Below are 19746 nucleotides of genomic sequence, written 5' to 3'. Positions count from 1 at the left end.
ATATATGCATAATCGTGAAAGTGATAACAAATTAAGAGTACAAGCTAAGACCACTAGTTGAAATCTAGAGATGATAGATGGGGGTGGGTACGTACTATTGGGAGTGGGAGTTTGTCTTCCATCGATTCGAGGTTTTTTGTTACTTAAAAGTCGACTTAATTACTTCATCTATGATTCACTAGAATCAGTTTTGAGTCACTATATAGGTTTTGTTTTGCTTATTGTGTGTTATGAATGTGATAGACCGAAGTAGTGCGGGTAGTGGTAGTGGTAGTTCGTTAAGATGAGTTTGGTGTTTTTGGACATATCAACAGAACATGCTAACTCTCTCACTAGCTAGCTTTTTCATATGCATAGCTTTTTCGAGAAAACAAAATATATTGCACGATTATATAATCAAATTCTTTTTTTTCTCACGTTCATATATTATGTATATGAATATGATTTATACGACCACTCAATTAGTCACATGTTATTGATACTTGACAGAACTCATTATGTCTGAATTTGGATTTGAAATATACTGATAGGTCAATGATACAAATATTTGATACTAAAACTCAAAAGAGAAAGAAATCGAGTATAAGAAAGATATACTTACACGAAATAAAGGATAGTGTGGTTTAAGTGGAGTAGAAAGTTGAATGAAGCTTCGTTCTAGATATGGAAGGTCCGGTGGGAGAATTAGGGTTGTGTACGACTCTAACCAAATCTTTGGGTTTCCTTGTTCCAATTCTCTATATTCGTTTCGAAAGCAACACATACATATATTGAATCTTCCATTTATTCTCTTTCGTTTTCAAGTTCGACGTCTCTCCCACTTTTCAAAAGAGAAGTAATAAAAAATGGCTTTCGTCCATATATTATGGTATCATGCATTGAAAACCATGCAACATCAAACCAAAACACGAGAGGGTGCATTTTCATGAGTACCCATTTGAAGTAATTAGACAACTCTGAGATTTGTCAATGGATGGTCGTAGCATGCTTTGAGGTATCAATGAACTTAGATGTTAAGAGAGTATACTCGCCAAAATACGGAAACAAGAGAGAACAAAACTGAGAAAGCCAAATCCGTACAAGTATAAGCCTCACAACAACTCAAGAAATCAGTCTTGGTTGTTCAGAATTCTGATGAGAAATACAAATTCTCCCTGAGACTAATTATTCTTATAATGTAACTTGGATAGTATAAGAAGAAAACATCATATAGACGAAAAGGTGAATGGTTTGAGTCGTTGAGCTTGACCCTTCTTATGTTATGACGGTGGGGGCTGATCGGCCTGTGAACTCTTCCATCTTCGACAGCTTTAGAGCTAAGTCAACCTGTGAATCACACATCAACAATTACGTATTTGATTAGAGAAAACCCCTTTGGTATTAGCTAAATGGTAATGAGTCGGAAAACAGTTTATGGATTTGAGGTTTTATAGTAAGCAACTGACCAGAGGAGACAAAGCTTCCTGGGATTCTCGGCCGGTTTTTGAAGCATCCTTTTCGTACTGTTCGATGTAAAGCCGGATGGTTGCTCCTTCTGAGCCAGTTCCAGAGAGACGGAAAACCTTCATATGGTTTCAGATATAACAAGAGAGGATTAGTTAGTTTTGATTTCTATCACTTTGTTCTTAGCTGGAATGTATCCAAGCTCAAATACCGAAGAAAAAGATGACTTACAAGTCGTGATCCGTCTTCAAACAAGTAACGGATTCCCTGGTGCTTCGAAATGGATCCATCAACTGGATCTTTGTACTCGAATTCATCAGCACTGGCGACGCTTGCCACGTCCGAACGAATTCCTTTCACAATCCTGAATAAAATCAAGAGAGAAGAAGAGGTTAGAAAAACAGAGTACCAAACTGATGAGTACGTGTTCAAGTATAAAAGGAAGGGATTTCAGAGAAGTGGAAGTGTGTGTACTTGTTAACTTCAGGAATTGAAGATTGCAATTTGACCAAATGCTCCATCAGTTCCTTAGCTTTACCTGCGTCTACATTCTTTAGAGACAAATTTTGAGATGTCAGTAAGGGTACTGTTTCTTCCATATAATATGGTATAATTACAATCACCAAACTTAGCAACTTTTACCTCATAGTCGTAACGAGTGTAATAGTGACGACCGTAGGTAGCCCAATGCTGGCGGACAATGTCTTCAACTGACACCAGTTTAGCGTTACCGTCAATATTTCCCTTGTTCTTGTGAGCAAGTATAGACATCCATGCAAGAACTGCCCATATTCCGTCTTTCTCACGGATATGATCCGAGCCTGTGAAAGATCTTTCTTTCAGAACTGTATAGGTTGTTTTAAAGTTATGAACAGATGTGTGAGTGTGGAAATAGAAACTGACCAGTTCCAAAACTTTCTTCTCCACAAACAGAACACATCCCAGCATCCATCAGATTACCAAAAAACTTCCAGCCTGTTGGAACCTGATATGTGATTTAATAGAGATATGAAATTAAATTATGTAGTTAGGAGAAAAGAAGCTGGATAGAAGTTGCACGGTGACATGTACCTCAAAGAACTTCAAATTCAAGCTTTTTGCAACGACATCAAGAGCAGCTGAGGTTGGCATGCTCCTAAAACAAGAAGTGGAAGTTACAAAATAATCCACAAAAAAGATATATTAAAAGAGTTGTATACACAGAATTCTACTAGAAGTAAAAAAAGAGCCCAGGTGTATAATACCTTGCAACACCTTTCAAACCAGAGCTGAAGTACGGGATGGCACCAATAGCATTTGCAGCAATTATGGCAACTGAATCCGAAGGAGTTACAAAGAACCTACAAATGAAGAGATACTTTAAGTTTAAAAGTACTTGGTATACTAGTTCCATGGATGTATCTCTCTTGAAAACGTCAGTAAGCTACCTTTTACCAAGGATCATGTTACGGTCTGCATCACCATCAGCAGCGGCGCCAAACTCTGGAGGTTCACCTCCAGTGTCGGATTTACCTAATCCCATTCGTGCCACAAGCTCCTTAGCATAGGTCAAATTGGGATCCGGATGCCCTCCTCCAAAGTCCTCCTGCAAATCGTTGTATTGTGGTAAATATTGAGCCTGGAGGTGTATTTGTAATCATTTATGGAATAGCGTTTCTTGGTTAGACAAAAATAAGACCTTGGGAGTGCAGTTCAATAATGCGCTTTCTTGCGCACCGAGTTCTTCGACAAAGATGCGATGTGCATAGGCTCCAGCAACTCCATGCAATGCATCATAGCTTCATAAAACAAAGTAAAATATAACATTACAGTGATGGAACATATATTACAAAACTTAACTCAAATGGAAAAGGTTTGGGAACCAATGTTAGTTACATACCAGAATGTAAACTTTGGAGATGATAGCAATTTCCGGATGGCTTCAAAATCGAAGATTGACCTTGAAGGAGCGAGAATTTTTCTTTAGAAAGATCATAAAAATTGCACATAGACCATAGAGGGAGCAGATTCCAGAATCATGCTTTTAAATTGAGGGACCACTCACTTCATTAATTTAACGTAGTCATCTGCGGGATCAAAAACTTCAACATCAAATTTTCCTTCAGGTCCTTCAAAACTGGTTACACCAACAGCAGAAATATCAACCTGTCGCATTCATCAGATAGACCAGATCAACTATGATTCAACAAAAGACAGATGATGGAAATCTATAAGAGGATTCTTAAGAATACATTGGGTAGATCTTGTGCTATTGGGTACTCCTTGATTGTCTTAGTGTTCTCGTAAATTTTATCAGTGATTGATTCAGGAGCAGGTCCTCCATTTTCCATATTGTATTTGATTCCAAAATCCTGTACAAGGGGTATGGAATCACCTCTTAGTCTTATTATCCATCTAGATATCTTATTATTAAAAAAAGAACAAATAAAGAGATACAAAACGAATAGTTCAAATGAAAGGATAGCACAGTAGAGATGGAACAAGAACAGAACGGACCTCAGTAGGGCCACCAGGATTGTGGCTTGCTGTTAAGATAAATGCTCCAGTTGCTTTCGATCCCTGTAATCGGAGACTGGGGTTAAGTAACTCAAAACCATCATTACATTTTGCGTCATGCACAAACATAGCAAATAACCAAAAAAAACAAAAAACAAAATGTCACTACAACCATGAGCATAGAGAAAGAAATCTCACATCAGCCCCTGATCTTTCACGAATCACAGCTGATACAGCAGGAGTTGATAACAGAGTGTTTTTACCAACCCACACACGTCGTACACCATTAGCTGCTGCCATCTTAATTATGATCTGTTAAGATACAAAATAAAATTGTATGAAAAGCAGTAAAACATCTTCATCTGTAACAGTATGAACCGGATTTGTAATAGGAGTAGATCAAACAAACTTAAGTTTCAGAGATTTCAAAGTCAAACAAAACTTTAACTTCTATAAACCTCTAATCTCTCTATAGAGGTTTCGATGCAAATTTTAGAGATGAACACAAAGAAAAATAAGCAAGGCATTGATGATAATAGCAGGCCTTCCTAACACAGGAGTTCCCTCCAAAACATTGTAAATACATGAGCACTAATTCATAATTCTATGGATACGCCAATTACATTCACACAGATCCAGAAGACAGGGAATATCATCGGCCTTACCTGAACAGCATCCTTTGAGTAATAACGACCATCACCAGAGACCACAAGTGTGGCACCTGCACATATGAACAATAAACACTCATGAATTTTTCGAATGAGCAGATATCTCTGAGAAGCTAAGATGAGTATGAAAAAAATCTCACCTTTAACTTTCTCCGCCGTAAGAGCATTGAATGTTGCTTGGACAAAATTCTCTAGATAATTGGGTTGCTTGAACACTTTCACCTACACAGTTAGAAAAAAAAAAAAAAATACTAATCAGAGATACAAAAAGATGCTAGTTTGATATCTGCAGAGAGTAGAACAAACAATCGACACTCGATTGATTGGATAAAATGATCAACCCAAATTTCTTTTATCAAAATATCTGAAACAGATCTGATCAGTGAGTCTCAATAAACGTCATTGCAGATCGTATATACGTTAAACGAAGATCTGACAATAACAACTAGGCTCTTCCCTAGTTTCAATTATACACAAATTCAATCCATATAGTCTCCATTTCGCTACACCAACTCAAAAAACGTAATTTCAAGCTCTATCAAATCAACATTCACCACATAGAAGCGTCCCAAACATATACTCAAATCAAATATAATAAACGTGATCTCGAACTTGATCCAAATAAAATAACGAAAACGAAATTTAAAATTTGTCATCATTCACTAATCAATATAGATTAATGCATAGATCAAATCTAATCAGATGGTCAATCTCACTTCAAAATCACACTCAAGAAAATCTAAACAGATCTGATCCAGATGCAACAATTCGATTTCGTTTGATTCAGAAGACAAGGATCGATCAACGAACCTTCTTACGAAGACCAGAAGTTCCTGGTTTCTGGCCATCAATAGGAGATGTGGATACGGTAGAAACCTTGAAAACCATATTCGCTTTGAGAAGAACAAAGATCAAAATTTGGACGCAGAGAGAGTGATGATGATAAAAGCAAGCAGCTCTTAAATAAATTACGCAAAAGAGAAGCTTGCTTAAAAGCTAAACGATCCCAAGACACGTGTAACCAAGTGAGTGAACTAGAACGTTTCTCTCGTTTTCACTGACACAGTAAGAAAATCTCAGCCGTTGGATTGTATTTTCAGATTTTAAATTCATTTTTGCTTGCGTAACATTTCAAAGATTAAATATTTGATTGATCATGTGTAATCTCTAGAATATGGTAATAGTAATATACGTGCTACGTAATCCGATTATCTTAATGTAATTAACTTTTCGTATATTCGTCTCACATGACAAATCATACATTATATTATTCTAATTGATTCCAAAATTTTACATGACAATAATCTGTAAAAATGTCTTAAACGGGTAAATTTCTGAGTAACCGAAGAGCTTTCTCCCATTGTGGTCGTTGAGACATAACGATACGTCTCAATACTGGTACAGCTCCTGCTCTTATGATGGCTGTGTGGTTCTCACTGTCCATGGTTAAGTTGTACAATACTGACAAACTCGCTTCAACGCACCGCTCGTTCCTTTCTTCAAGAAGCTTAACCAGCGGTTCGATACCTCCTTGTGAAGCAAGTGTTTGGATAGATTCTGGAACTCCCTCGGAGACTATCTTGTTCAGTTCTAAAACCGCTGCTTCTTTCGTTTCTGGTGATGAGGAAAAGCTCATTTGTTCCACGAGGCTCGGGATCGTTTTGTACAGAGTTACCTCAAGATTGATCGGATTGTTGAGGGATTGAGAGGGAGAGGAGAGAGCGGTGAGTTTGACAAGACAAGCGGCAACCCAGTCTTTGTAGTGTAGAGGGAGGCTTGATCTTAGGATCTTCCTTACTAATTCTATGAAGACCGCGGTATCTATTGTTTGGCGAAAGGACTCGGAGTCAAGAAGTTTTGTCAGTAGCCTTGAAGCAGCGGAAATCGTCAAACCAGCTTCTTCTAGCTTAAGCAGATGTTTCTCTAACTCCTCAGCTTCATTCTCAGGTTCTGCATTTCCATAAAAAGTATTGTATGCTGTTATAAAATTCAAACAGAGTTATATCAAAAGATAAGTTTTGTACCTTCCAGGACTTTCTGCCGGAGAGCAAGATCAAGAACAGTTGTGATATCCTTGGAGATGATCGTGTCCATGTTTGGATTACTGATTATACCAAACTCGATGACAGAGATTGCGTTTCTTAGCAGGTTCGGAGAGGCTGTTTTCGCAATCTGGACGAGCCGAGAAAAAACAGCAGCGTCCAGAACTTCCTTTCTGTTCATTCCCATCCGATGTTTTGAGTAATTAATACTTCTAAAAAAACAAAAAGAATGAATGAGCTGAAGATAGGAAGATCGAGAAGAAGACTGACCTGGAGTCTGCTTTTGATCCGTTCACCGGTCCTTCATAAAACTGTAGCATGTAGAGAAATAGCATAAGCCAAATGAAAGCAGATTTAATGTATAATAATCAACCTTGGAAAATAAACACACCTTGGATTCCATTTCCTTGCTAGGATCTAAGATATGAGCAATTATATCCAGAACCTGCATAACATAGTTCACAAAATACCATTTCACGTCCAGTTATTCCATAATAGCCTAGACAAAGATATCAAAGAACAAAGGAAGAAGAAAATGAAGTCATACGTGTTCTGTAACGTTTAGTGAGATCTCTGGCTGCTTCAGAAGATTAATAAGAAACCATACTGCACCTTCAGCTTCAATCCTCTGGCAAACAGTGCGGCTGCATTACAAGTATAAATAATCTCAACCTCTGAGGAGAAACTGCTTAGTAAAAATGTAAAGAATGCTCAAAGATAAACACCTAAGTGATAAATTTTTCAAGGCACGGATGACGGGTAATTTAACAGTCTCTTTGTTGTTGTTGGCTAAAAGCTGAACCAAAGGCTTTACAGCTCCGGCTTCCATGAAAGAAACCCGCATATCCTCGTTGATAGATGCATCAGCAATTGACTCTGCAGCTCTTGTAGCTGCCAATTCATCTGCCAATCCAAGAATCAAGACTAATCGAGCCACACCATCTACACAAGGAAGAAGGGTAAGCTGCTGAGATTTCCCTGGCCCTTCGGACTTAATTTCCTTCTCAAATTCAATTGCTCCAATACGGGCAAGGAACTGCTGATTTGTCCTCCCAACTATTGCTTTCATTTTGGCTTCATCTACGTCGTCAACATTCTTGTCAACATTTAAACCAAGGAGCAGCTCAGAGGCACCAAATCTTGAAGGAGCTTTTGCTGTCTGCTCAATATTTATACCATCTGGTAAACTAGGCCAAGAATACAAATCCGGTCTGAAGGACTTATAAGCGTCTGCACCAATTATGGGAATGGGTACAACTCCCTCCTCAATGACGAGAATTCTGTAGTATTCGTCTTTGGCTAGCTCCAAAAGCACATTTCTTGCTTCTTTTCTAATAACTTTAGACCCTTTGTTTTCTGTATTATCGGCTTTCAACAATTTTGCCTGGATTCCAATTGGGAAGGTAATAAGCAAGCTGAAGCATGACCAACAATTCTACGGTTTTCCATATATAATATCATTGTCCTAAAGCCTAAGTGATTCTCAGCCAATTTCACATCCTTTCAGTAATTTCAATTCTCACCCTTGACTATTAGCAATCATTTCAATCTAACATATCTAATATATTGTTAAATTCTATAAGGTGAAAAGCAAGGTCTTACCAGTTTTGGTATGACTCCTACTTCAACCAGAATCTTGTGAGTCGAGCGGCTAAGGGCTAGATTGGCCAAGACGCCACCAGCTGCTTCCTTTACGTTTACATCATCATCTTCAAGGAAACTAATGAGTAGCCTAAGGATATCAAAGTCAGCAACCTTCTCCCTAATTTCTTCATCCACAGTCAGATTCCACAGAGCACATATGCATTGTTCTTTCACCTGAAAAAAACAAAACATCGAATAATCATACATCACAATTCAAATCCAACAAGCAAAAGTATACTACTTTGGAATCATAATCCTTCATACCACTGTAGCTAGCGAAGGTCGGCTCAGTAGAGCGGTTATCTCTTCCAACGCTCCACTCTCAGCAACGGATTCTCTGTACAGATTCACAGAAGCTATAGACCGTATAAGCCCAGCAGCAGCTTCACAGGCGGAGCTGGACTCAGACTTGAGAAGATTGACAATTAGATTCAAACAACCATGAAACTGCATTATCGCATCAATACATTTCTTTCCACCCAAAGAGTACTTCCATAGCGTCTCTATCGCCTGCTCTCTATCAAGAGGATCGTTGTCCAAACCGAGCATTCCCACAAACAAGCCCACATAGCTATCACCAACACCTGAAGAGCTTTCACTCCTCACTTCTTCACCATCTTTAAGCTAAGCTTATACACCAACAAACAATATCATCATCGTTCAGTATAGTAATCAGAATACACAAAGCATTAACCTTTAACCTATAATCAATGTTATTTTCCTGATATAACACAATCTGAGAAATCCGAGCTCATTAGAGAGACTTACAGTGGTATCGGAACCAGTTTCTCCACTGTTGGAACGATCAAAACTCGAATTGAGCTCTGAGAAACCATGACGAAGACGACGGTTCGATTGAATAAGTACTGGAAAAGGGCTGAAGGAGCGCTCGCGTCTTATTCTTCTAGATTGTTTTCTAGCTTCAACAGTGAGAAACTGGATTTGGGTGCTTGAGATTGGTAACAGACGCAAACAAGGAAGCTCGAGAACGCCGATACCAGAAGCTATTGTAGAGAGTGACATTAAGAAGCGAATCAATTCGAACGTTCCTTCTGTGAAGAAGCTATCTGATTCTTCAAAAGTTCTAACCTTTTCTCTGATAAACTGAGACGAAGGTACTCGATGTTTCGGCTAAAGTTTGTTTTTTTCTGCCCAATAAAAAAAAAAACTATTTTTTTTCACAAAAAGAAGAATTTTGTGGTTAATGAGAAGCTTTAAGCAGGTATACTTTGAGGGCACTGCTCTCAACTGGTGAAATTTCTTCAGAAGATACAATCTCGGAAGAGTTGTGTTATGTATATATGGATTGAACAAATGGACTACGAGCTTACATAAGAGCAAATGGAAATATAACTTAATTTTTCAAAAGAAAAAAAAAACAAAGAATATCTTAAATTAGAAACAGTCTCAACTCTCTCAACTACAACAACTTTTGAGCTTTGAAAAAAACTCCTCAAAAGTACATGATTACAAGACGGAAACCTCCTTTTCTCACTCATTAGCCTCCTAACCTCCCCCTAATGCCGGTCAGGTTTGTAATCAGAGAGCATAAAAAAGGCGGAGGACTTCTCTACACCGACGATAAAGAGACTTTCTTCTCTTGCTTATCGTCTCCCTCATATGTATTCACTTCAGTTCTTCAATGCTGTCATAACTGTCTCGGTGAATTTGTTGATGTCCAATGACTCCACCAGGTTCTTTAGGTAAGCTATAGCCTCAGGGTTGGCAGACAGAGCAGCAGCACCAGCAAAACCAGTAGCAGCTAGAAGTGCAGCAGTGGTAGCTATACTTTTGATGCAGCCACCACTGGAGAGTTTCCCAGCGATCACCTTGCAGTACTTGTCTGCGTCTTTGTATAGGGACTGGCTTACACCATTACCTCCCTCAGTAAGAGCTTCCTCGTTCTGTAGTTTAGTAAAACATCGTTGGGTATTTAACAGTTGATGAGTAATGAGTAATGAATCATTGGCCGAGAGATATAAAAGAATATTAGTTTTGAAACCTTTTGCCTCAAGCTCTTCATTGTTTGGTTGAGAGTGAGGGTTTCAGCAGGAGTCAGCTTGACAGAACGCTCCTTCCACTCGCCAATGAGCTTTTTAAGAACAGCAACACTGGCTTTCAAATTGTCGGTATAAAGATTCTCCTGTTGACCCACAAACCGGAAACGTCAATAAGTAAAAATCCACTCACGAATAACCTCCTCCTATGTGGGAAAAGAAAGAGTGAATCTTACCCAATGCTTGCAGCAATCAACATTTTGAGTGAGAGCCCAGATAGTGATTGCAGCCGCTTCCTTGGCTAATAAGGGATTTTCTGTACCAAGACATTACAAATTTTAATTGCACTGTCTTCTAGAGGATGTGTAGGTAGAAATTTAGAGAAAGTTTTGTCATACCTTCCCCGGCTGCTTTCAGAGCAAAAGTGAATATTTGCTGTGTGACTTGCTTCATTGCCTTACTCCCAGGAGCACCAGCAAGAGACACCTCCTTCAGCAAGGGATATATTGCCTCAAACCTCTCTGTAGCCTGCGTGTCAAACCATTCTAGAGGTCAAAACCAATCCGCATTCACTTAAATATTGTATTCAAATCTCAACGTTTCTTTACCTTCACTCTTGCGGAAGATGCAGGGAATGTAAGTCGAACCAAGATCTCAAACGAAGGAGGTGGAATCAATCGCTCTCCCTTCCTAACAGCCCCATTTACAAGTATGGTCCGGGCCTTCGGGTTGGACAAGATCCTGCAATAAAAACACAATAACCAAGATTAGATAATCATCACATAGAAAACAGGACATCAAAGGAAAAACTTAACTCACCTCTCAACCAACTGAAGAATGAGATCCCTTGACTGAGGATTGCAACTCTTGCTACTGACCACCGGTAACAAGTTGTGAGCCCACGAGTACAAGCCTACTGATATATCACCTTGGGAGGCCTGTGCATAGTTGGCAGTTAAGAGAAAGCAAATTTCAGAATCATCTCAATCATCAAAACAATACATTTTGGTTCTTCGTTTATACTATTATGAATAGACCTTCACACACCTGAGCCATCATCCAAACTGTAACTGGAAGCTTATCCTGTCCCTGATACTTGGGATTCTCCCTCAAAGTTGGCAATATATTAGTTAAAGCATCAGGTTTCTTACGCAAAACCATTGCTACCGCCACAAATATCGCAACCTATTCATCAAAAGAATCAAAAAACGGTAAAGCTAGTAACACAATGGTAATTGATAACAAGTTCAACCAGACTGACAATAATAGTCTGATAAAAGAAAAGTGAGTAGTAGTATGACCAAAAATCGACATATGCATCCACAAAACCTAGGCAATCTAATTGGTGTAGTTCAGCCCAACAAGACTATAACGTTCAGCTACCATAATACCTGAGATTTCGAAGAAGCCTGTTGTGCTCCTTTCTTACCACCCTTGACACCTCCTTGTTGTACAGCCAAGTCAGCAAGAATACAATCCAAGCCCCACAATACAAAGGCTCCAAGTGCCTCAATGGGACGTTGGTTAATCCAATCAGCTGATGTCTTATACACTGCTTCAGGAATATGAGAAAGTGGAATCTGTTCAAATATAAGTCAAACAATCACATTCCCATAGCTACACCATTACGAAAGCTAAACCTTTGACTCAAATTCAGAATCACAAAGATGAACAGAGAGATAGTGCTCACATCGATCAACTTAGATAAAGGAGACTCCTTGAACGTTTTGACCCAAGGAAAATGAGCTGATGATACTTGAGAGAGTGATCTCCCAAAGTAATCAGCAAATTTCATTAGCTGAATCTCTGGTTGACTCGCATATGATTCCTATTCAAAGTTTCAATTTTTACTTAGCAAAAAGATCACAATTTCGACTAAAACTAAACAGATCAAATCGACATTAACAACTATGCACATACCGAAGCTTCAACGAGGAAAGCTGCGAGATTAGATACATCAATCTTAGCAGCAGCTTCAGCTAAAGTAACCTTAGGCTTCTTCACCTTCTTAACCTTCGGTTTCTTAACTTCCTCCGCTTTCAAATTCTCCTTCCCCACCGCGATTTCACTGTCGCTGTCATCAAAATCATACCCTTCGTCGCCGTACCCGTTAGATCGCCATTTAGATCTTCCCCCGTCCGACACATCCGCCGTATCGGAAGCTTTCTTCGCGGCGAGGATCTGTAGATGACGACCTTCAGCTTGCTCCTCAAGAGAACGGAAGACGTTGCCTCCTCCATTGGATAAAGTACCATTGGGAATTAGATTCCCGGTGACACCATTCTTCGTCGCCGCCGCTTGATCCGCCGGTTTTTGCTTCCGGTTACGTTTTGGGTACACTACTTTCTTCCAACCATGGTCGTCGTTGTGAGAGTTACCATTGGTAGTTTCAAAGCCATTGTACTCCACTGATTCAATTGGATCCATAGCTTTTCGAAGTTAAAAATTCAAACTTTTTCTGTTTTTTCGTTTCCCGGCGAGAAATAAAAATAACGACGACGACAATGAGACGACTTTGATGACTGGACGGAGAAGTATAAATAGGTTAAAATATCTTTTATTCAAAAAAATATGACATTTTATATTATTTTTTATGACGTCGATAATATGACAATTATTATTTTATATTTTGTTTTCGTTGTCGATAATGTGATGTATTTTATTAGCATTTACTGTTTGACCAAAATAAGAAACAATATTTACTATAGTCGGAATAACAAAATTATATCATAAGAATGCTTAAAGTGTGGTATATGAATTTCTCGATCCGAATCTGGATAAATATCCATATTTAGTCCAAATCTTTTCATATGTATCAATATGTAATTTTTATAATCGATAGACAATTATTTAAAATTATATGTTTATTTTTTAAAAGGTGGAACATTTTATTAGAATTTCCCTGACAAGCAAATTCTAATTTTTTTTTAATGAAAAATCATTTTATATTTTGCTATAAATGTAGAAACCTTTTAGTAAAACTGTAAAAGTCAAATCTTGAAAACCTGTTTCTTTGGATACCTCCACCACTCTTATTCGCATTTTGCTATTTTGCTCTGCAATATACTCTCATTAATATTTACCTACATTTGTTTCCGTAGCAAGATCTAGAAAATTACAGCCTTCAATTATACAAATTAACGAATAAAAATTTTTGTCTTCTTTAATAATTTGATTTTTTTGATTTTTTGTCAAGATGACTTTTAGTGATAAAGAGAAAAATGGAAAGTGGTGGTGCCGGTGGCGGTGGTGGTGAACGGTGTTGAAGTTCGTGACTTCGTGCAAGCGCCAAACAATTACTCTCTCATAATGTCAACAAAATTAAAGGGCTAAATAACAAAACCAGCATGCATGTGGTTTTGACTCTCTAATTCATCACTACTTACGTTTTGTGACAAACTAATTAAATTTAATAAGTACGTGAACACAACGTGATAATAACATGCGAACTGGTTTTTGTGACAAAAAAAAATATGGGAACTGGTATCCTACTTACGTGTTTGCATGTAGTGAATTGGAATTTTGTCTATCATATTAGCCATACGCCAATCAAAAAGAAATTAATGGATCATGTGAGGTCTTTTATGGCTTATACTTTTTTGTTAAAATTAGGCTCAAACTTGTTGATTGAGGCTTTAAGCTCATAAATATTCATACGAAATTCTATCGAAAACGACATTGTTTTTGTATGGACTAAAAACACTTTAACATTGATTTTTCCAATAAAGAGAAAAAGAAAAAGAAACTCCAACAATTTAGAAAACTAATACGCAGCTAGCATATGCACATGCATATTTATTGATAACTTAGCAACATTATTATCTATCAGGTACTGAAGAATGTGGCTACCACATTTTCCTCTAATACCTCTAAGGCTTTTCCAGATTTAATGCACCTTGGAGTCTTGTATTGACCAATAGAAGCACCTTGTGAGATGAAGTAATCCATGAGAGAATCAAATGTCCCTTGACGCACCACTTTTATCTCCAATGGTCCTACAGATTCCTCCTTAAACCGACAAATCTTGTAAACACTGTCTAATGAATCCTCCATTAGTAAACAACACTCCGAGAATGTCTCTTCTTTGAGCTCTATGTGCTTTTTGCTCTTCTTGTCTTCGTTTTTGTTCTTTACTTCCCAATAAACTACGTAGTGTCCCGGGATAGTGGAGATATCAGCATAGCTAGTGAAGTCTATTAGCATGAGATGTGATGAGTCAAGAGTGAGTTTTGCGTTATTCACCGCCTTAAACAGATCATCTTCGTTAGTTTTGTCCAAGTCAATGCTTAAAACCACGTTGTCTCTTCTTATAAACCTAAACTGAGGTGCTTTGTTATGGAAACCAGTCACCACTAGAATGTCTCCAACTCTTATTCTATACAAGCCTGAAGCAAGAAAGAGCATGAAAAAACATTCACATCCACAACAACAAAGAAAAGGATTAATTAATTTCATGGTTTTTAATATTCATAATGTTTTATTATTTAGCTCACCTGAAAAATTTGTGACGACAGCCTCATAACAACATCCAAGTTTGACATCAGCAAGGTCAACAACATCGTTCTTGTCTCCATCCACTGGTATGAACTCGAAGTAGGACACGTTGGGCATGAATGTGTACGATACATCTTCAGGCTTGCACATAGGATTGAGATTTAACCCGAATTGAGTCTCCGAAGAAGCGTAGATTGTTGAAATGAGAGGTAACATATTATTAGAGTAATAGTTCAATGTGGGAACATACTGCACCATCGAACCAGTAACAATAGTTTCAATATATTTAGCTTTTGGCCAAAGTCTTGTGATTATACCTTTCCAACATTTTTGGTTGCATATTTGTTCAATGGTGTCTGCCGCTTCAGGATGAGGCCCACCAAGAACTAGAGACACCGAATCTCGACAACCAATGTCCGTGATCCACTCGCTGAGCTGCCCTGATCGGATGTTTGAACACAACTCTTCCCATGAATCTTCAAGAAACTTGATTGCTCGGACCATAACGGAGGCGAAGATAGAACCCATTCTTGTAACCTCGTTTCTTTGAACCAGACCACAAAGCAAATGGCAGTAGAGATTTTGTTTGTTGTCTGGACATAGAGTGACTTCATCAGGGCTTGTGTAAGAGTAATACCAGTTTGATGGACGGTTCTTGAAATAGTTGCTCTTTAAATAGCTACTGCTGGCGACTCGAGCAGGCAAGCCAGAGGGAGTGATGGATTCGAGTTTAGTGAAGTAAAACATCATCGCCTTTCCTTTCTCCACATCTTTCACATTACTAGAAATTAACGAATAGAATCAATGATTTATTTCTTTATTTTATCAATAATTTTTATCATTCGTAAGTTTTCGTTTAAATATATATATGGACCTACTTGCTTATAATATGCATACGAAGATCATACATGAAGGTCAAGTTGTCTAAATATTTTTCATTCCATGGCATCATCTTTTGTGCTCCCCCTGAAGTTCCCGTACTACAATCAACATTTTAGGAATTAGGTCATGAATTTTTTCACATTTGATTTACAAACAAAAATATAACATGCAAACGTAAAAAATGACAATATTAGGTCTTATACTTGCAATACATGTAAGAAATACCATGACATTAACCTCTTCTTTTTACCTTAGTACAAAACCGGTTATAGGCCGGGCCGAAATGACATTCGAGGGCTCTCCATTCACGACACGTTCGATATATGGCTTAACATCTTCATAAGTTACCACTGGTACGTTCTTCTTGAAACTTTCTTTATCAAAGCTTCCAAGGAAGAACTTTTGGAGATAATTCGTGTTTGCATTTAGTGTGAGTATCTCCTCCAATACATTGTCTTGTATCTGCGTTACATTTGATGTTAAATCCTCTAGAACCTTCATTTTATCACTGGATTTTTCGGAGAGATCAGAGGTTAAACTCATATTTGGTTACCTTTAATTCACATGAAACTAAGAACTGCACACTTGCTTCTATAAATAGAGCAAGGACAAAAGATTAATAAATCACGAAGCACCTGAAAATTTGATTAAAAATCAGAAATATTGGGAAACGTGTGAAACGATTTTGGAAAGATCTTAAGCTACCAAAAGATTCTTCATGTTTGTACCTTAAGAACTTGGGATATACTAACATATGCTTGACAATCTGAGATCTCTGAAAACAAGAAATTCTATATTATGGACTCAAATTCCTCGGATCCTCCGAATCACATGCATATGAGAGAAATGAATGGAAGCTTAAACTTTACATTGATTTACTAATATTATCTTAACTTACCAATCACATGCATATCAGTAAATTATGAATGAAAATTACCTTGAGTGTATCACACATACATGTTTCATTAATATTTTTCTGTCTTTTCTAAACCCTATTTTGAGTATATTAGTCGCAAACATTATTGAGGTACATTTGGTTTATTAAGCTTAGTTGGATAGAACTAACAGATCATCACATTGTATAGTACCTTTTCATCCATTTGGATTTCTTCTTGAAATCTTCTAGTTTTTGTTTTTTTGAAATCTTCTAGTATATCTCGATATTCATCTTTATCCATTTCCATTAATTCATTACGATATCTGCGTCCAAAAATGAAAAGGTCAATGTTTTTTTTTTGTTACAACTTAAAAGGGTAATATGAAAGGGTCAATATTCGTTTATGAACTCGTCATTAATTTGCTACAACACTACAACAACTTGTCTTATTAGTTGGTCTTTTGTTTTTTTGGAGTGGCTTCTTGTTGAGGCAAATAAACTTCTCGTAGAAAACCCAAATGATCATTTGAAGTAGATGCCTCATGAGATTTTCAAGAGTTATAAGAAGATGGATCGAGTTCACACGCCATAAACCGACCAAATCTACTTGTATAATGTATTTATTCACTTGTAAGGTCACATCCGAGTTCAATATAATTGTCACAGTTTTACCTCTATATTCTAATATAGGAGAATTCTACTCTCAAAATATTACTAGTTGTGAATTTTGTATTAGAGGAAGACCAACCAGATATATATATTTTTAAATAGGGCCTTAGGAGATATCAGATATGTCATGTTTATGTAATATAGACTTTATTTATAAAATGAAAGTAGTTGATTAGTTACTCCAAGGGATATATTTTAACTAACTGTCTACAGATAATAAAGAAAAGAAACATTGAAAGAATTCAAAATTCGAATCCCTTAATATCTGCTATTTTAGTATCTCATCTCAAATCTCAATAACCAATAAAGTCTACTCTTGGAGAAGAAAATGATCAAATTTCCCCAACAACCATTCCACAATTTGCGCCTAAAGCAAAGTTGTGATTCTCTTGTTAAAATTCTGCCTTTTTCTCATTTTTTCTGAACCACTTGCAAAGTCGAATATACTAAAGAATAACCATGCAATTTTCACATTTTTCGTAAATCTAAATTTATTAACTAATTTAAGCAATGCTATTTTCACATTTCTGGTGATCAAAGTTCTAAACTAATTTTGTAAACAAAAAGGACAAATACTAAAAATCTATAGCGAAAGAAACTTCTTTTTTTTTGTTCAAATGAACTTGAAACTTTTATTTCCTGAAACCATCATAAGAAACAAAAAAAACAAATCAAAAGTTCATAAAATAAGAAGATCAAAAGAACAAAGACACAAACCAAACATGAGCATTCAAAGAAACAGAGAAGACAACATATAAGTAGTCTCTCTAATGGGTAGTCACTTTAAGTCTTAAAGATTTATTAATCCAAGCCTTAAAACTTCCACCAGCTCCTTTTCTAGCTCCATTAATCGGAAAATTCGATCTTCCCTTATCTTCCTCAACCTTCTTCTCCTCTGGTTTCTTCTTACACAACATAAAGTTCCTCACTCCCACCGACCCAATTGCTTCCCATGGACTCAAAGCTACACCAAGAAAACTAAAAATTAAAAAAAAAACAATCTTTATATAATCACAAAACAGAGGAGAAACTTTGCGTATTTGACAAGTTACCTCCAGGTCCAACCATTGGACAATAAAAAACAAAATCGTTGAAATCAGATCCAAGAATAGGAAGACGACCTTCACGAGCATAACATTTCAAAGCAGTATCAATCACAGATGCAACAAGATCACCTTCATTAGCAACGAACCGGATCGGACCAGCACTACCAAGAAACGTTACGCTGATCAAGATTCTGTTTCCTTTAACAATCTGATTCTTTTTCTTGTAAAGCAACATCTTTTTTTCAAAATTCTCAAAAAATCAAAACACAGAAATTATTATTGAAAATATGATCGGAGATGATGATTGATTGGTTCACGGGTCAAGGCCAATGCAACGGAAGTACCAGCCTTCTTTGCAAGAACCGAATGAGAAAACAGAGTCTTGAGAGAGAGGGATGATGAGAAAGCTCGCCCTTTTAGTTGAAAGGGTGAGCCTATGATTATCACCAATCAGATTAGTTTCCACCATTCACAAAACGTCACCAGAGAGAAAGATTATCAAAGAGATTAAGTATTCCGACGAGGGTTTGCCGGAATGTTTTCTCGGTGGCGAAAGGTGGAAACTTTAAGGAAGAATCCGAGAGGAGGAGGAGGAAGAAGAAGAGAAGAGGAAAATCGAATTTGTGATTTTGTGATTTTGATGAGAAGAGATGATTAGATGCGTGTAGAAAGGTCTTTAATCAACTTTAGGGCATAAAAGTTTTTTTTGGGAATATTTTATTTTTGTTAAACGCGTTTTGCTTTTTTTACCGTATTTTAAGTAAATAGAGAAAAACTCAAAACAACCTTAAATTGTGATAAGTTTGTTTTGTTGTATGCATAAGCGAAATACACGTAACAGTTCAATTCAGATTTTCTGACTATTAGACTATCTTAAAATAAATAATTATGATAAACCATATAATTATTCGTTTAATGATTATTGATTTTTGGATAACTATAATCTTTAGTTGTTACATATATAGTTCGAAAAAGCTTATACATCACGCTGACATCTTGTAATTTTTAAACATCCTCGTCGGTACGGATTTGCTGGCTGTTTTGGTAGACACGTTTGAGGATTTTTAGGATCACATCCTCCTATTAGTGGTGGTGTTATTTCCTCGTACGGATTCGTTCGGTCTTCACCAAATCTTTGTTTTGGATATCCAATTTCTTTACGAGCTTCAGCATTCATGATGCTTAAAAACACAAATGATACGAGTACTGCCACAAGTATAAACCTATTTGTTCCTCTCAAATTGCTCATGATTAAATTATTTGTTTTGGTGAACTGAACAATGAAAAGTTTCAATCTGTTGTATTTATAGTGGATCAATCTTATGAAGGATTATCTATATATAATAAGTACATTTTTATGTTTAGAAGTGAATTTACATGTCTTAAATCTCTAATCTTTAGTTGTAGATATGTCTTACATATATTGAAATGGTCTATTAAAAAAATCCATGTGTCAATCTTTATTTTCTTTAAAAAGTACAAAAGGGT

At 36.9% G+C, this 19746-nt stretch overlaps 6 protein-coding genes across 8 annotated transcripts, besides 1 other annotated feature; all 6 read right to left on the bottom strand.

The window, feature by feature from the left end:
* Positions 1 to 893: 893 nt before the first annotated feature.
* PGM3 (Phosphoglucomutase/phosphomannomutase family protein) lies at positions 894 to 5633 on the bottom strand. The gene is made up of 18 exons (NM_102167.4): positions 5418 to 5633; positions 4748 to 4829; positions 4605 to 4660; positions 4138 to 4251; positions 3940 to 4002; positions 3675 to 3794; positions 3488 to 3588; positions 3323 to 3382; positions 3122 to 3221; positions 2871 to 3028; positions 2688 to 2783; positions 2515 to 2578; positions 2347 to 2428; positions 2086 to 2264; positions 1918 to 1994; positions 1675 to 1807; positions 1446 to 1562; positions 894 to 1326 (listed from the first exon to the last, which is right to left on the bottom strand). Exons 1-18 carry the CDS (start codon positions 5493 to 5495, stop codon positions 1255 to 1257), a joined length of 1752 nt encoding a protein of 583 aa, NP_173732.1. The 5' UTR covers positions 5496 to 5633; the 3' UTR covers positions 894 to 1254.
* A 166-nt stretch (positions 5634 to 5799) lies between these two features.
* On the bottom strand, positions 5800 to 9720 carry AT1G23180 (ARM repeat superfamily protein). Of its 2 annotated transcripts, NM_102166.3 has the most exons (9): positions 9062 to 9720; positions 8558 to 8917; positions 8252 to 8467; positions 7375 to 8033; positions 7197 to 7293; positions 7041 to 7094; positions 6920 to 6960; positions 6632 to 6822; positions 5800 to 6557 (listed from the first exon to the last, which is right to left on the bottom strand). In NM_102166.3, the coding sequence occupies exons 1-9, from the start codon at positions 9314 to 9316 to the stop codon at positions 5926 to 5928; spliced, it is 2505 nt and encodes an 834-aa protein (NP_173731.2). In that variant the 5' UTR covers positions 9317 to 9720; the 3' UTR covers positions 5800 to 5925. The 2 variants fall into 2 exon arrangements, with proteins under 2 accessions (NP_173731.2, NP_001322573.1); NM_001332592.1 differs by having other exon boundaries at positions 5810 to 6822.
* Positions 9634 to 12885, bottom strand: AT1G23170 (transmembrane protein (Protein of unknown function DUF2359, transmembrane); the record flags this gene model as incomplete). Of its 2 annotated transcripts, NM_001198141.1 has the most annotated exons (10): positions 9634 to 10197; positions 10296 to 10436; positions 10527 to 10606; positions 10689 to 10818; positions 10899 to 11031; positions 11110 to 11228; positions 11338 to 11475; positions 11682 to 11870; positions 11981 to 12118; positions 12211 to 12885. In NM_001198141.1, 10 exons carry the CDS (start codon positions 12715 to 12717, stop codon positions 9925 to 9927), a joined length of 1848 nt encoding a protein of 615 aa, NP_001185070.1. The 2 variants fall into 2 exon arrangements, with proteins under 2 accessions (NP_001185070.1, NP_173730.1); NM_102165.1 differs by lacking the exon at positions 11981 to 12118 and having other exon boundaries at positions 9925 to 10197; positions 12211 to 12717.
* Positions 12886 to 13954: 1069 nt separating this feature from the next.
* AT1G23160 (Auxin-responsive GH3 family protein) lies at positions 13955 to 16215 on the bottom strand. Its single transcript, NM_102164.2, has 4 exons — positions 15917 to 16215; positions 15663 to 15764; positions 14784 to 15565; positions 13955 to 14675 (listed from the first exon to the last, which is right to left on the bottom strand). The coding sequence occupies exons 1-4, from the start codon at positions 16207 to 16209 to the stop codon at positions 14116 to 14118; spliced, it is 1737 nt and encodes a 578-aa protein (NP_173729.1). The 5' UTR covers positions 16210 to 16215; the 3' UTR covers positions 13955 to 14115.
* A 1607-nt stretch (positions 16216 to 17822) lies between these two features.
* AT1G23150 (uncharacterized protein) lies at positions 17823 to 18892 on the bottom strand. Its single transcript, NM_102163.4, has 2 exons — positions 18265 to 18892; positions 17823 to 18176 (listed from the first exon to the last, which is right to left on the bottom strand). The coding sequence occupies exons 1-2, from the start codon at positions 18491 to 18493 to the stop codon at positions 17980 to 17982; spliced, it is 426 nt and encodes a 141-aa protein (NP_173728.1). The 5' UTR covers positions 18494 to 18892; the 3' UTR covers positions 17823 to 17979.
* Positions 18572 to 18727: a sequence feature (AT1G23150.uORF1).
* A 305-nt stretch (positions 18893 to 19197) lies between the features above and the next one.
* On the bottom strand, positions 19198 to 19569 carry RALFL3 (RALF-like 3). The gene has a single exon (NM_001084117.3). It carries the CDS (start codon positions 19505 to 19507, stop codon positions 19235 to 19237), a length of 273 nt encoding a protein of 90 aa, NP_001077586.1. The 5' UTR covers positions 19508 to 19569; the 3' UTR covers positions 19198 to 19234.
* Between the last annotated feature and the right edge of the window lie 177 nt (positions 19570 to 19746).

The sequence above is a fragment of the Arabidopsis thaliana genome (genome assembly GCF_000001735.4).
Source record: "Arabidopsis thaliana chromosome 1 sequence".
NCBI classification, from domain to species: domain Eukaryota; kingdom Viridiplantae; phylum Streptophyta; class Magnoliopsida; order Brassicales; family Brassicaceae; genus Arabidopsis; species Arabidopsis thaliana.
Note: the sequence above shows the minus strand (reverse complement) of the source record. Positions and strands in the feature narration are given on the sequence as shown.

Bases quoted from the DNA above. Each gene is read 5' to 3' on its own strand.
- PGM3 (NM_102167.4), bottom strand. From the start codon at position 5,495: ATGGTTTTCAAGGTTTCTACCGTATCCACATCTCCTATTGATGGCCAG. The intron at 4,252-4,604 runs GTAAGGCCGATG...GTATCTTAACAG, and splicing joins ACTCAAAGGATGCTGTTCAG to ATCATAATTAAGATGGCAGC. The intron at 3,029-3,121 runs GTCTTATTTTTG...AACGATTTGCAG, and splicing joins TATTGAACTGCACTCCCAAG to GAGGACTTTGGAGGAGGGCA.
- AT1G23180 (NM_102166.3), bottom strand. From the start codon at position 9,316: ATGTCACTCTCTACAATAGCTTCTGGTATCGGCGTTCTCGAGCTTCCT. The intron at 8,468-8,557 runs GTATGAAGGATT...TGTTTTTTTCAG, and splicing joins GACCTTCGCTAGCTACAGTG to GTGAAAGAACAATGCATATG. The intron at 6,961-7,040 runs GTGTGTTTATTT...TACATGCTACAG, and splicing joins GCAAGGAAATGGAATCCAAG to TTTTATGAAGGACCGGTGAA.
- AT1G23160 (NM_102164.2), bottom strand. From the start codon at position 16,209: ATGAGTTTAACCTCTGATCTCTCCGAAAAATCCAGTGATAAAATGAAG. The intron at 15,765-15,916 runs GTAAAAAGAAGA...TGTTGATTGTAG, and splicing joins ATAACCGGTTTTGTACTAAG to TACGGGAACTTCAGGGGGAG. The intron at 14,676-14,783 runs GTGAGCTAAATA...TTCTTGCTTCAG, and splicing joins TGTCGTCACAAATTTTTCAG to GCTTGTATAGAATAAGAGTT.
- AT1G23150 (NM_102163.4), bottom strand. From the start codon at position 18,493: ATGTTGCTTTACAAGAAAAAGAATCAGATTGTTAAAGGAAACAGAATC. The intron at 18,177-18,264 runs GTAACTTGTCAA...TTCTTGGTGTAG, and splicing joins TCCAATGGTTGGACCTGGAG to CTTTGAGTCCATGGGAAGCA.
- RALFL3 (NM_001084117.3), bottom strand. From the start codon at position 19,507: ATGAGCAATTTGAGAGGAACAAATAGGTTTATACTTGTGGCAGTACTC.